Below are 15,864 nucleotides of genomic sequence, written 5' to 3' on the forward strand. Positions count from 1 at the left end.
CTCGTAAAGCGATGACGATTCTACATGAAAATGTAACAGTGCGAAGGAAAAAGTATTTTTAACGCCTTTTACTTCAGCCGCTTAAGCAACATTTTAACCTTCCACTCCAGGCGGTGGGGGGGGGGGGGGGAACATGGGTTTAGTTGTATTCACTTCAAATAGGTACATGAAAACGGCAGCACATCCATTCATTTATTCGGCACATATACAACGCGTTGCTTTCAGGTGTCATTGAGCCATCTAAGCTCTGAAATAACATCAATGTATGGTCGAGCTTACGACGGCCACTTACTAAGCGAACATAGAAATTGATAAGCTTTGTATGCGCTGGAGTTGGGCTGCACCATGTGCCATGTGATTGTTTGTTTGTTTTGTTGGGTTAGGCCCTTTCGGTCCAATGAGACCATTTCAGAGCCGGGAGGATGATAGGATATAGGGGGAGACATTGGTCTGGGCAGGCACCCTAGTGAGTCGCCGGGGCTGAGCCCGTCCAGAGGACAGGCCACCCAGCCCCAAGGCACTCACTGCACCCGGCTACGGGATGCGCTCCCTCGGGAGCAGCGGTGCCGCTCCAAGGGAGCAGCCCGCATGAGATAAAGTTGCCTGTCCAGCCCGGAGGGAGGTTGCGGCGTGGAGGAGAAGCATTTCAGTATCCTGAGGATAGAAGCACGGAACGGTGCCTGCCATGTGAATACCATATTTTGACTGTACGATCTTTATCTCATACGATCATTTGGCGTACGATCATTTTCCTTGACGATCTTTAGCGAACACGATCTTTTGTCCATACGAGCATTATGTCGTACGATCTTTATCCATTACGACTTTTTGGTATACGATCATTTTTCTTGACGATCTTTAGCGAATACGATCTTTTGTCCATACGATCATTATGTCGTACGATCTTTATCCATTACGACTTTTTGACATACGATCATTTTCCTTGACGATCTTTAGCGAATACGATCTTTTGTCCATACGAGCATTATGTCGTACGATCTTTATCCATTACGATATTTTGCATACGATCAACTGCCTACGATCTTCTGCCATACGATCTTCTGCTTTACGATCTTTTGTCCGGTTACCGCACCCTGCCGACCCGGTCGGCCCAGTGGCGCCACCTACGGCACCTCCTGGCTCCCCTCCACCTTCGCCAGAGAGCCCGCGACGCGGGCGGCGCGCACAGGCCGGTCCCCTCTCTGCGAGTGTCAGACGGTGCTCGGGAGGCGGACAGAGTCGCCATGGAGTCCGCCCGGAGCCGTCTGTCGGCCGTGGTACCGCTCCTTCTACTGGGGGTGGTGGCGTGGCAGCTGCCCCAGATCGGAGCCATGAGGTGGGTCCGGGGATGGAGGGGGTGGACTGCAGGTCTGTCAAGTGGGTTATAGAGGTATAGACTGGAGGTGCTAGTGGGGAGGGGTCCTAATTCGGTGCACTGGTGCTGAGAGGTGGATCTTGAAAGGCGCGGACAGGAGTAACTGCGACGTTGACGAAAATATATTGTCGCCACTTACACATTCTGCAGCTCATTCGCATGCTGAGGACTTCTGAATGTCTTGGCAGCTTGCAGTCGCTTTTGGTATGAATGATTTCTGAAAGGTACAGATCAAAGGAGCTGAGTTAAATGAACAATGGGGAATACCACGGATGAACATTGAATGAGACAAGTTCATAGGCCCCGAATGACGCACTTGTGGGCGAACTAGGGCCCTATAGGGCCTCACAGCCTATAGGCTGTGAGGCCCTATATGCTTGCTGCTTGCTGCCTGGAACAGCAAGCATCGGTGCTAGGTGCCTTGTTCTGGTAGCGTGTATCTGAAATGGCTGTTTGTCGCTGTTCCGAGACGGTGCTGCATTCGAACTGTTCGTGGTGGAGCCTTCTCGTATTATTGTGCCTTCCTTCCGTATATTCTTATGCGCGTCTCGTAAGAATGCTGTTTACTCGACGGCAAATGAGTTTGGGAATGAGATGGTGTCAATGAAGCCTTTCACAATTTCACGTACGCGTTTCTTCACATTTGAATGTGTCTCAAATGACTGGAGTGGGAGGGAGGAGGAGGGGGAGGGGTGGCTGCTGAAAATAACGTCAAGGCTACACCTAATGAACTTTTTACTTTCAATAATAGATAAGAATGGTAGGATGTCTTTAAATGAATTCATAATAAACACTCAAATATCGTTTATGTGATTTGTATTACCAAATGATGTATCGCAAAATTGCACCCGTAACCTCTTCTTATACCTCTGAGGTCATCTAAGGTCATGAAGGGTCACCAACATATTTTTTACTTTAACATTTGGTAAAGACATTAGAACATGTAGCATCTCATGAATGCGCTCAGCTCAATAATGCAGATCGAATTATATGCAGCATGACCTTTCCGGGTCAATTCAAAACGACCTGTTTTAGGTGACATTTTTAAGCGAACTTTTACGGGAAATTGTGGTTCATTCGGTGCGTCTTGACAAAAGAAATGCTATTCTTATAAGATCAATATCGGACGAGTTTGGTCTCAAATGTTCTGCAGAAAGAAAAGCACAAAAGTTTCAGGAGTTGCTGGTTGCTTGCAATTTGCAGGTCAAATCTTTCACCAGTCCCCAGAACAACTCTCAGCTCTCATCCACGAAAGATCTAAAAAAAAAACTATCGAATATTTTCTGTGATGATCTAGCTCTGTTGTTATACGAGCTATGATTCAGTTTGTCCAAAAATGTCAAAATTGGAAGCAATTGAACTTTGCCGACCTCTGATGACCTGACCTAAAAAACTGAGGCATTTTTTCATGAATTTTTAAAGCTCTTTTAAGTACCACTTATTACTATATACATGGCCCAGAAGCGGAGACAGCTGGGGCGTACCCGTCCTCCTGATTTATTATGCTCGGTCAGAGCTGTAACTTCCAGTTCAATAGGCATCAATGGACATTAAACGTTGCTTGATGGTGAAGAAGGAAGAGACGTAGGTATGCTCATTTTATTCTATTGGCCTATAATAGAAACCTGACCTGACCTGACCTTAGATCAATGCATGGTCGCTGACTAAGGTACACATTTCATTCATTCTATAGAACTCTGAGCCATCGTTCAAAAAAGTTCAATAAATTAAGCCATCGCTCAAAAAAGTTCAATAAATCGTTCAGCCGGTGTAGCTTAAGGTCGGCCATTCTGATGCTCCGTCTTGGGGCGGGTAGTCGCAGTTGACGTTGCCTGGTGATCTGGCCTTAGGTGATCTGAGGCTGAAATTTTCACAGCACGTGCAAAGAAGATATTTGCGAGATATGCACAGCATTTAGTAGCAAAAAAAGAGAGAAATATTCAGAGGGCAAGAAGTGAAAATCACCCCTCCCCCTGCTAGGTAGCTGCCTCAGCGCTTAGGTACATACGTTTGTCGCCAAGCAGGGCGCCATTTGATAGTGAATTTGCGGTACTGCGTGTCATCAATCTACGCTAATGTTTTGTGTATGACATTGGTGTTGTGGGAGCGTCAAAACAGTGTCAGCGAGATAAGTGATTCATTTATCCGTGACTGATAGAGAGGGATGCGAGTCGGTATCATTATGGTCTGATCTCATAGCTTAGCAATGTTCATTAACATGAGCCTCACACTTGTCGTTTATTTATTTGATGGGCAACCATGTATAGTAACTATTGGAAACGAGTTGATGACTGGTAGGCATGCAAGATTAGTGACAAATTATTGACGAAATGTGGAACTAGGAATGGGATCATGTTTAGGTGTCTTATTTTTGTGAGTTGGAAGCTCCTGCACAAATTTCGGAGCACTGAGAACGTTCGTTTTTTTGTGCCGTTAACTTTAGAATTGTGTTTGAAACCTGTTTGAAACTTTTTACAGGAAGTTTTATCATGCGCATTGCACAAGCTCTTTCAACGAGCCTGTGTCACGTGCCGAACTTGAACCTCATTCCCTCTGCTCTAAACTGGCGCATTTGGGCCTACCGGAACTTGTGGGCGTGGCATTCCTTTGAGTCGAAGCATCTTATAGCACATGTGGCTGGTTTGTGCATCTCCGAAAAAGAACAAGGTTTACTCTCGTTAGACTGCGCCCCGGTTCATCAGCTTCCGACTATTCAGCGGAGCACTTCTTCATTACTTGCTCGCATTCTTCCTTTCTTCAGCTAGGAAACAGCAAACTCCCCACAACAGGGAACATCATCGCTATCATTTTTCATTGGCTTTTGAAGTTATGAGATAACTACGGTTTTATGCAGGTAACGATGAAAACGAAGCTTTATGTCACCACGACATCTAAAGAGGACTCTGATTCCCAATGCCTTACTGGGCCACTCTCTTCCAGGCCCTTTTCCGTCTTCGAAGGATCATTACGAATTCTCGCTTACGAACAAGTGACGAAGCTTCTCGGTCAGCTAGCCGCCGGCGGCTCTTGATGTGGTCTCTCGGCTACCAGATATCATGCTGATATATTTGTAGTCTATATCCTATCGTGCTCAGTCATAATAAACATTGATGCACAAATCCTTGCAAAGTAGGTCGTTACAAGTCATTCGTCTGCATGGTTTGGGTCTGAATCAGCCCGCTCAATTACCACGGGCTTGAATCAGCGCGCTCCATTACTAGGGGTCTGCGTCTATTACCGCGGGTCTGAATCAGCGTGCGCCGTATAGCGTGCACCATTACCACGGATGGATATCGCGATGAATGTAAACTGAGCTTATCCGGGTCGCGGAGACGCTGTGCTGTCTCCAGCTCTGTGAAGACGGACGATCCTCGAACGATGGGCTCTGAGCGGTGCCAGTGCTTCCGTCATCCCCGGCGGCATCCCGTTTCCCAGGAGGAGCCAGTCTCTGTCGCTAAACTCAAAGATTCCAGGGCTGGGGCTGCTGGCTAAACATTGCAGAATTTGTAATTAATGGCTTTTAGAACGGCACGTCTCACTGTCCTGTTTTGACAGTGTGTGATCGTATCTGACTGTCGGACATACGGCCTCGAGGCTCGAACCGGACGAGTGTGACTGTCCTTATTGATTGAATGATTCCGTTCTATTTAACATTAGTAGACTCTTATCCATCTTCAATGAATGATCGCGGGGGGGGGAGGGGCGTAAAAGTATTGCGAGGTCGTCAGCACCTCAATGCCTTTAGGGCTTAAGCTTTTGGGTAAAGAGCAGGTGTACCTGGTTGCCAATGGTCGCCATTGAAGGCATCGTGCTGGCACCCGTATTGCTCACGGTACGCTGCTGATCATGCATCGTCATCGTCCCTTTTGGCTATCTTGTGAAAGGTTTTGGTTCCTGACTCATGAAGTCGTACGTACATTTAATATCGATTTCAACCTATTGAAGTACCCGTTCGCTTATTGCGATGTGCCACCCCATGGCTTGTAGTTTCTGGTTTCTCCGCGCTAGCGTAAATTGGCAACAATCCCCATGTTCGATGTGTTTACAGGAAGCAGTTTGATCCGATCTTCCTCAGGGGTGGGTAATTGTTTTACGCCCGGATCCGGGCTCCCCGCGAGGCGAGCAAACGGCTTCTCGCCAGTACGCCACGATAAATCACCGGACCAATCAGATGGCAGGCCGGTGGTCCCGATTCCAGACTCCTGGCTTGTGCCAGACCTATCAGGTCAAAGGCTAGTTAATGGTCCTGGTTCTGAACTCCTGCCCCACGTGGCTGGTGGTCCCGGGACCCGACTCCTGGTCCGGACCAATCAGGTAACGGGTAGTGGTCCCGTCTGTTGAATGGCTGCTGGCTCTGGGCGCGTCTTGGGTCTCATACTTTTTCTAGACTAATAAAAACAATGCTTAGTATTTACATACCTACATAACTTGTATTACACAACTAGCCGGTTTGGGGGTAGCTCAAATAATTCAGTGGCGGATCTTGTCTGAGCTCGACAGTGTGAAGTCTCATAATAACTTGTGGTCAGATTCGGTCTCCGCTAACCAAGCTGGTAGCTGGTGGCGGCTGGTCCGTGCCAGTGCGTCACGCTGCGCCCTGTCCCTCGAACCCAGCCTCGTGTCGCACCCAGCTGTCCAGTGCCCGTCTTCCCAGTCTCGCCCGGCTCTCAACACTGTGACGGTTACCTAAACAGACGAATCTCTGATGTTTCCGGAGATGGTCATTTGTATACCAGAGCGGCGACCGGCGACTGGTCAGCTATCGGCGACTCTGGCCACAGACTGAGACCACGGCCCGGGCCGCCAGGGTAGACAGGCTGACGGGCCGACGGACTGACGATTGACGAACTGGACGGACGGATTTGTGAAACTGCTGGCTTTCAGAGACTGGCCGCAGGCCACGGCCGACTTGGTAGACAGGCTGACGGGCCGACGGGCTGACGGAATGATGGCTGGCGGACAGACGGACTGACTTGCCGTGGAACTGCTGGTCGGCTATAGTTGACAGTTGACACCATGACCGCGGCCGCCTGTACAGACAGGCCGACGGACTAACGGACTGATGGAATGATGGCTGACGGACTGATGTTTGACGGACAGATGGACTGGCGGACGGACGGACAGACGGACTGGCGAACTTACAGACTGACGGACTGGTGGGCTGACGGACTGACGGACGGATTGACGGACTGACGGGCTGACGTGCTGAGTCACTGACGGTCTAGCGGACTGACTTGCCGTAATACTGACGGTCGGCTATTGGTGACGCAGACATGGCCGCCTGGACAGATATGATGACGGACTGACGGGTCGCGCTGTCCTAGATAGTCTGAAGGGCTGGGGAGACGTCTGTGGTGGTTAGACAGACCGACGGACTATGGGACAGCTGGGCGGTGTTTCAAGGCGGAGCGCTGCAGTGCGCTGCGCGCATCGGTGCGTTGGGTTTCCATGGCAATATCAACAAACTTCACTCTGACGCTAAGCTATGACGTCAAACAAATGCTAGCGCACCATGGCGCCAGCGCCGCCAGCACGTTGGCAGCATTTGCACTCAAACTTCTGTTCAATTCCGTACTAGGTTTTCATAGACATCTGTTCCAAACAAGATTTATCAATTATCATAAGTTAATGGATCGTACGCAACGCCATTCGAGTGACGTCAGGGGTATGCCTTAGCGCCCAGCGCGCTGCAGCGCTCGCAGCGTCGGGCGGTGAAACAGCAGGGCCCCGGGCAGATGGGCTGACGGACTATGTGACGACTGGGTAGACGGGCTGTGACTGGCCATACGAACTGACTGACGTGCTGACGAGTTGACGGGTCGTGCCCGTAGCGCCACCAATCACGGCTGGGATGACGGACCACGGACCGTAGAAGTGTTTTGTTCGATTGGTACTGTTAGTGACGTCTGATGATTCACCATTGCCTCGTCTGACAGAATGAATGATGAAGCGGCCTCTTTATAAGGAATCGTGTCAAAACATGACAGCGATGATTTCATCAACAAAACAATCACCTCAGGCTACGTGCTCTTGAAAGCCAAATGGAGACTGCCCTGTGCCCAATGCCCATGCCCATCATGCCCTTTGGGAGAGGTCCTGAAGACGCGCGGTGCACAGCACGACCCATTTACCATCGCCACACGTCGTGACCAGGGACGTCCTTAGATGGCCAGCAGTCTAAAAACGAACCCATCAGCCACAGTCGTGACTGTTTCTCATTCCCTGAAACACTTGGCGATTCCTTGTGAAGACTCGCAGCGCTGTACCTAAAAGGCGCCCGACGCTGTCAGTGGTCGACGCACGATCGTAATGGTCCTCCTACGGTCGGTGACTGTTATTGTGTCGCCGGTCTTTGGAGAGCCGGTCGGACCGAGGCGTGAATCGGCAGTTATGTGTCGACCCTGCGACGGGTGGGCGCAGCAAATGAAGCAGACGATCAGAAAATGGCCGCTTGACTTACTCGTAGCCTTTTCATAGTCGTCGTGAGTCGTCATGTCATCTTGACGAGTTTCGGTCACGTCAAAGACCGTCTGTTGTATCTAACCTCGAAGAGTGCCCGATAGCGATGTTCAGTATATTTTCTAGGCCCATAAGCTCTATGCTGGGCCTAAAGGCCCTTCCAACAGGGAGAGGTCTGACCTCAAATGAAGTTGCTCCTTTCAGTGGTCACATTACGCTGAACTGCAAGGAAATGCCCAGCATTTATCCGCTCAGTGCGAAATTTCATGCGTCACTCCTGAGCTATGGCCATGCTTGGCGCTTTGCTCCGTATCAGATGCATTCAGTGGCGATGGTGCAGCTACCGCCAAACTGCTGAAATCCTGCATCGCTGGTGCACAGTCCACACTTCCCCCGGGAGGTAAATGACGCCAGTGTTTACTGGACTGATATCCGTGTGGGACTGACGACACCGCCGCTGGCTGCTCGTCACGGATCCGTGCAGCGGTGCCTACCGGACAGCCGAGACACCCGAGGTCGGTCTGTGTTTGACCGCAGTCCTGCAGCCGCTCGTCTGTTGGGTCTGCCTCTCCGGGGTCAGATAGATACTCTGAGAGTGTATAGTCAACTACAGAATGATGTTCCACTCCTCAGAAGCTTTTAGTTAACCGGAGCGCCAAGTTGTGCCGTCTATCACGCAATTACGCGTGTCGATTGTGAGCATTGGGATAAAGCTATAATTTGTGAACTCAGCCCGTGTGATGCGGCACAGCCTACCACTCCAGGCAAATAATTGCCTGTGAAAAGTGGAACATCATTCTGTAGTCGACAATACGGTCTGATGATACTGAGCAGATATACATTATACAGGGCTGCTTGGGTGTTTGGGTGGATGATGTGAGTGCATTCGGTCAGCGTTTAACGAACGATTTTGTGGATTTCATATATACGAGCGATGATGGCCCTACTAAAGGACTTAGCCTGATGGCCTTGTTCAAGATTCGTCCAATACGCTAACTAGGGGACAGACTCCTTAGGTCGTCGAACTGCTTCTCTGCAGTGCAGATGAAATGAATGCGCTGGAGAGGGACGCAGTTTGGCGCCTTTCGGGAGCCCTTAATAGATAAACTCCGGGTTTGCGTATTGCTACTATCGAACCTCCTGCTAGCTCACAGTTTTCAGATAAATCTACTAGGACTAGCCTGTTTGGCTTGGCTTTGCTGACCTGTTTTCCACCGATTGCTGACCACTTCTTTATCTGTCCCTCCGCAGGAACTTTTGCCCGATGATGGTGGAGAAGCGTGTCTCGTGTCTGGAGAAGAACGGGACGGAGGAGTACCGGGTGCCCGACCCGCGCTGTCACCTCACCCGAAACTACCACGACTGCCAGCAGACTGTGTCAGTCAGAGGGTGGGAGAGTGTCAGTGTCAGCGGGGTGTCACTAAAGGCGGGGTGTCGTTGTTGTCAATATATTCCTGCCCGGGGCCGGGATGATTCAATAAATGTCACCGAGGTTTTTTAGCGAAAACTCCGAGGGCCGTTAGGCCCGAGGTGATTTTGCTAAAAAAGCGAGGTGACATTTATTGAATTCCCGGCCTTAGGGCTGGAAGGTATTTCCCATACCTGCCAAAAAGCTCACAACTACATGATAGTGACGTCAGCTGCAGCCGTGTGGTTCAACGCGTTTAACCACACTCCTTGAACCACACGGCTGGCAATATTAAAGCACTGCATTAAACTTTGAAAAGTGTGGTACAGTGCACGTGCCGTTTAAATGCCTGGATGTCTCGATTTAATCATGCAATGTAGCAGGTATGGGAAAATAAAAACCAGCGTGTGCGGGGATTCAGGAAACCGGCTAAACGGGCGTAGCAGGTCATTACGTGATTTGCTCTAACCCGCGCCCCGCTGGGCTATTCAGCCATACGCGCCCTGCTGGGGGGGGGGGGGGGGGGGCAGATTCTGCCCCCCCTGTCTAACTTCCGAACCGATGGTCGTAGAAAGACGGGGAAAACGGCAATCGAAAGCTCTCAACAAGGCGGATCTTAAGAGCGCAAATTTTTTTGCTTAAGTAGGTCAGAGGTCAGGTCAAGGTCAGGTCAAGGGTACAAAATGCAAGTTTCTACAGTATCGGCCTTGCACCGTAGTTGCCGAAGAATGGACGGAGACTGATTGCCCAAAACGTGTTCTTAGACTACCAAGACAATATTCGTTGCACACAATGTCATTCAAAGGTCAAGGTCAAGGTCAGGTCAGGTCAGGTCAGGTCACCAAAAACAAAATATAGAAAAGGGCATGTGCGACACATGTTTTATGGGTCATTTTACTCATGGAATTCAATAGGCACACTCAATAAGTGATATGGACCACCTCTGGATGAATTTCAGGTCGAGGTCAGGTCAAGGTCAGGTCAAGTGAGGTCAAATTTTGAAGTTGGTTGTTAAGGCCTAAAAAGGTGTCTATCCGATGCAGTTTTTCACGGCGAATCGAATGGTGCTATTTTTATTTCCGTACGAGGTCTGGAACTTCCAAAAAAATCATTTTTCAAAAATTTTGTGTGTCGTGACGTCATAAAATTTTGAATAACTCCCACATTTTTGAACCGATTCTTCTAAAAATTGGCATGTAGGTGCACATAGACCACTTCTTTGACATATATTCCGGTTTTTTCGATAAACTCAAAATTTTGGATTTTATAAATATTTTCCCAAAAAAGTCAGTTTTTTGGAAAATTTTTGGCCAAAATCCAAAATTTTCAAAAAACCGAGATAGCCATTTGATAGACAAAGTAGAATCACGTATAACCTTTTTTGTTACGTCTTGATTCCTTTAAAAATGAAGAAGTTAGCGGCGTTTGAAATTTTGCCGTTTTTTAAGCGAAAATGGCGAACATGACGTCACTAAAACGTCAATTTCTCAAAAATTTTCCGACGGATTTCGCTCAAATTTGCAGGGAACGTGTCAAATTGATGTATGATAAGGTACTGAAAGTTTGACGTCGCTGGCGTAACGCGTTTAGAAGTTATTGGCGAAAAACGGGAGGGGGGGGGGGCAGATTCTGCCCCCCCCCCAGCGGGGCGCGGGCTATTCGATCGGAATATGAGAAACCCAACAAGAACTTGCGAGATATGGGGGTGGAGTGCAGCGCAATATGAATCTTTATTATCATTCTTCAGTTGGCAATCGCCTGATCGTGTAGCTGGCTGTTCCACAGCGTGCGTCACAAGCCCAAGTACGTGAAGGCCTTCAAAACGGTGAAGGTTCTGGGCACCGGCTGCTGCCCCGGATTCGAGGGACCTCAGTGCAAAGAGGGTGAGTGCCGTCGGATGGTCAAAGGTCGTATGAGTTGAGCCGAGTTGCTGTTCGTCATACACTTATGACTTAGGTACAAATAGACAAGATATCTCACCCCGTAAACATGAAATAACTACGACCATTCTCTTGAATAACGTCTGTCATGTGTTCTGCTACAAATTACAACTAATTAATTGTCACCTCCGTCCGCAGCCTGTTTCAACTGCACCGACTTCAGTGACCTGGTGAGCCGACTGACGACCCTGGAGCAGTTTGTCGGCATCAGGACCGGGGAGCGGCCTCAGTCGGCGCGACCCGACTCGCCAGGTTAGTTCAGAGGGTCGCCACAACGGGCGAAACAGGCGGTCAGGGCGCTGGAGGTAGCTGGGGTAAAGGCTGTCGGCCCCTGGGTGGTAGCCTTTGGTTATAACTACTGATGCAAGTGGAGCTGAATGTTATGTTGCATTTGTTTTCTTCTGAGTCTGATATTTAGTGACAGTAAACAAAGTGTCACTGTTGATATAAATGAGCTCATGAGAGACAAGCTTTAGAGTGTTTGCGGGCCATCGTTAGTTTAATTAGCTCCGAGATAAACTAAGTGCTGAGGGGGAAGGACAGGTTTTGGTGGTGATTGATTAGTATGAGTCATTGCCAATCACGGTGTCATTAATGCCTCATTATATATTAGTTTACCGTTATACCAACACTGGTCAAACTAATTGCCCTTTAGTGTGTTGACTGTCCAATAAATGAAGTGATATACATAGGGCTGATGAACTTAGTGTGAACGAAGGGGCATAAGGGCTGATGAGCTCAGTGTGAGCGACATAGCGACATAATTTTTGGTAAGATCTGAGCCATTAACTGGACAAGCTGCTCAATTGGCCAACTGATCTCTCTCCCCTCTGTTTCAGCGTCTCCGCCATTCACCGGTCTGGACGCCCCCGCCGGCGACTCTCCGCCGTTCGAGGAGCCGCGGCCGCCGGCTCCCGTCTCCCCGACAGGCCCCGTGTCGCCGCCGGGAGGACGGGAGTGCTCCTGTCCACCGGGACCCTTCGGTCCGCCGGGCCCGCCCGGCCCTCCGGGACGGGACGGCGCCACCGGTCTGCCGGGCCCGCCGGGACCCGAGGGCCCCGCCGGAGAGCCCGGCAGGGACGGTTTTCCGGGCCTCAGTGGGCCCGTCGGACCCGAGGGACCCCCCGGAGCCCCCGGACTGCCAGGAGCGTCAGGTGAGACAGGTCTTTGCCCGCCATCTGTCGAAGTTTCAGGGTTAGGTTTTCGTATAAAATGGGATGTCAGCATTGCTCATTGTTTGATGTCGAATAATTAGGTCAACCGTTGCCGCCCACTGTTCCCGTGCTCCTCGTTTGATCGGTCCTTTTGCATCATCCCTTTTGACCATCCTGACACGCGGATCTCTGACCATGCTATTACATACATCTAACCGTGAACATTCTGTTATAGGTGGTAGGTCTGGCGGCCAACCTAGCAGGCACATGATTTGCCTCAGTATCTCTGACTGTGCACTCATGTATTCTGGTGTAGGTGGCCGGTCGGTCGGCCAGCCGCGCGGTGATATGGATGTAAACTGCATATTGGAGGTAACCATCCACATTCTGTTACAGGTGGCCGATCGGGCGGCCAGCCGCGCGGCGATATGGATGTTTGGTGGAGGTAACTACTTACTACACATTATGTTACAGGTGGCCGATCGGGCGGCCAGCCGCGCGGTGATATGGGCGGCCCGGCGCTGGACCGTCCCGTCCCCGAATACTCGGTGCCGGGCTCGCCGGGACTGCCGGGCCCGATGGGTCGGCCCGGGCCGGCCGGACCGCCCGGCCAGCCCGGCATTAGGGGTACGTACCGACCTCCGCTGGGTTAGGGCGGCAGGGAACGAGCCTCATTCCTAGACACAATCTCAAACTCTCCGTTCCGTCGTTTTCATCCTTAGGGCATTCAAATCCTTCTTCTCCACGCCTCCACCCCCTGTTCCAGTCTGGACAGGCAAATTTATCCCATGCGGGAGGCTCCACATCAGGAGCAGGCCCGTTGCCGGGTGCAGTGACTGTTAGAGGGCTGGGTTGCCTGTCCATTGGATGGGCTCAGCCCCGACGGGCCACCAGGGTGCCCGCCCAGACCAATGCCCCCCCCCCCACACTTCCTATTATCCTTCCGGCTCTGAAATGGTCCCATTAGATCAAAAGAGTATGCCCCGCGCCCCCCCCCCCAAAAAAAAAAAAACAAACGATCTCAAACGAGTGGAAGGACTGCGTCTCTTCGTCTCTGATGTTGGCATTGCTTGCATCGTGGTCATTTGTTTTTGTGTTTGTGCGTTTTTTATTTAGTATTTTGTTGTTATGCCTTTAGTCATCTTAGTACTGCTTTCGTTTGCAGTTATTTCTTCACCATTGCCGTTTTAACTCTACTACGAATTGCATTGTCTAGCATAACGTTTTTTTTTTTTTTTTAGATCAATGAAGCGAATTATTTGATACTCGGCTTTCTCGTCAGCATCCACTGTTGCTTTATGCGACCTTATGCTGAGGTTCCAGTCCCGTTCTGACTAACTTTGTCTCTCATCAGACCGGGACTGAGATAACTGACCGGAGTTCCCCGTTCTCAGGAGAGCCGGGCCTGGCGGGTCTGCCCGGCGTGAAGGGCGAGGCAGGCCAGCCAGGTCTGCCCGGACCCGTCGGCCAGAAGGGCGAGATGGGTCTGCAGGGTCTGCGGGGCCCGCCCGGAGACCCCGGTCTGTCGGGTCTGTCCGGACCCAAGGGAGACCCGGGCGAGCCCGGACCGCCCGGACTGCCCGGTGCGCCCGGCGGCGACGGAGGTGGGTGCCGATTGGGGGGGGGGGGGCAGGGGTGCTGAAGGGACGGAGGTGGGTGCTGAGAGGAGGGTGGTGGGTACAGATTAGGTGCTGAAGGGAGCCAGAAAGATATGCTACAACGAGGGATGCTAAGCTTTAGGAACAAGACCAAGTACCACCGTCTCGAGCGCTCACGCGGGAGGTTGGTTGCCAAAGGGAGGGAAATGTAGACGGGGACAGATGCCGATGCGACAAAAGCAGACAAAACTAGGTGTCAACTGGAGGGACCAACCGACCGCCCAATCAGGGTGGGTATGCCTGTAGAGTCAGCAGGTCATGTAGCACGTAACTAGCGCGATCTGATGCCGTCACCAGTCGGAAAAATGAAATACGTTTGATTGGTCGTTCTACCGCGGCTACATACGTGTGTGAGTGATAACGTTGTGGGAAGGACGCGATTCTTCAAGCAAAAAAAAAAAAAAACTCAAGGAACGTCTATTATGGCCCTTCAGCTGTGGCGCTTTTGATCAGACCAGAACTGAACGTTTGTCTTGGAGTGTTCCTAGAAAAAAAAACTTTGTGGGAATCGGTCTGCCTGCTGTAGAGGCTGTCACTGTTCAGTAAGTAAGCCCATAACACGTTCTGTTTTTGGCTGCAGCAGCGGCAGGTGCGGGCGGCCCGCCGTCGAGCGAACTAGCCGAGAGGATGGCTGGCCTCGAGGCTATGGTGCAACTGCTCGAAGAGAAGGTGAACGAACTCAGAGGTGAGTCAAACGTTATCTATCCTAGGGACTGGGGAAATGGTCGATTCTGCTGTTGGGAAGAATACAAAAGTAATAGTTTTCAAATATGTTGCTATTAACATTTCTTGTCATTGAGTAGGTTTGTATTTCGCTGTGGAAATGAATTGCATGATTGTGTCGTATTTTGCATCTACGTCAGCTCACTGTGCTCCGTGATGATGATTTCAGTCTACCCCCAGGATGCGTCGTGTTCTTGTACCGCTGAACGCCGCAGTACGGCTGCAATGTGGCTTGTATTGCCCCTCCGATATTCTCCTTCCCTGTATGTATGTCTGTCTGCCCCTGTCGGTTCGGTCCGTGTTTTACGCGACCCCGACGCTGTCCCTCCCTGTCGTTTTGACCCTCACCCCACCCCTCCTGGCAGACTCGGTAGAGCTGGCAGCTCCCGGCCAGACCGTGGCGCCCGGCTTCCAGACCTACGAGTACGACGAGGACGGGTTCCAAGCCACCACCGAGGACTACGGAGACTACTACGGAGACTACACGGGCAGCGACGACTACACCGAGTACGAATTCCAGGACGGCGCGGACCCGCAGTCCCGCCGGAAGCGCCGTCCCTCCGCGCGCCGTGGCAGGTCGGGCCGACTCAGGGCACGGGCCAACGCGCACCTGAGGAGGAGCGGCGGTGCGGGCTGGCGGCGGGGGGTCAGTCAGATCAACACTCACCACGCAGCCAGGAACCAGGCGTAGGGAGGGGGCTCTCGAGGGAGGCTCCGGCAGGCAGAGAAGGGCGGCCCGGGCAGAGAAGTGTGCCCGCATGGATTGCAGAGAGATTGGCAGAAACGGTAAACGTTGGTCCGGCATTTGGCCAATGATTTATGCGCTTTTATGGAAGGAAAGCGGGTGCTAGAACTTTGAGATGAGGACAGGGTCAATGCTGGACGGAAAGTTTTTGGTCAGCCTTCTGCGGGTTTTCATCGGGAAGATTTGCTGAAGAAGTGCTCTCACTCACTGACAATGTGCTGCATTTACATTTAGCGCTTTTTTACGTAATGAAGTGTTAACAATTTACACTGCCAGCGAAACCGATCTGTTCCATTACTGTTCCAGCCTGTTTTGCTTAATTCTTAAACATGTTCCCTGGAGGGAATAACCGATGCGTGTGGCGAAAATATAACATGAAAACAAGCTGTTTTAGCCTCGCCC

At 51.0% G+C, this 15,864-nt stretch overlaps 1 protein-coding gene across 1 annotated transcript; it reads left to right on the top strand.

The window, feature by feature from the left end:
- The first annotated feature begins 1,161 nt into the window (after positions 1-1,161).
- Positions 1,162-15,855, top strand: LOC122384050 (collagen alpha-1(I) chain-like). Its single transcript, XM_043371022.1, has 9 exons — positions 1,162-1,336; positions 9,086-9,211; positions 11,028-11,125; positions 11,321-11,434; positions 12,022-12,336; positions 12,811-12,963; positions 13,731-13,940; positions 14,575-14,679; positions 15,083-15,855. Exons 1-9 carry the CDS (start codon positions 1,245-1,247, stop codon positions 15,406-15,408), a joined length of 1,539 nt encoding a protein of 512 aa, XP_043226957.1. The 5' UTR covers positions 1,162-1,244; the 3' UTR covers positions 15,409-15,855.
- Positions 15,856-15,864: the final 9 nt, after the last annotated feature.

This window comes from Amphibalanus amphitrite, unplaced genomic scaffold (genome assembly GCF_019059575.1).
Source record: "Amphibalanus amphitrite isolate SeventyFive unplaced genomic scaffold, NRLGWU_Aamphi_draft 000180F_arrow, whole genome shotgun sequence".
In the NCBI taxonomy this organism is placed as follows: Eukaryota; Metazoa; Arthropoda; class Thecostraca; order Balanomorpha; family Balanidae; genus Amphibalanus; species Amphibalanus amphitrite.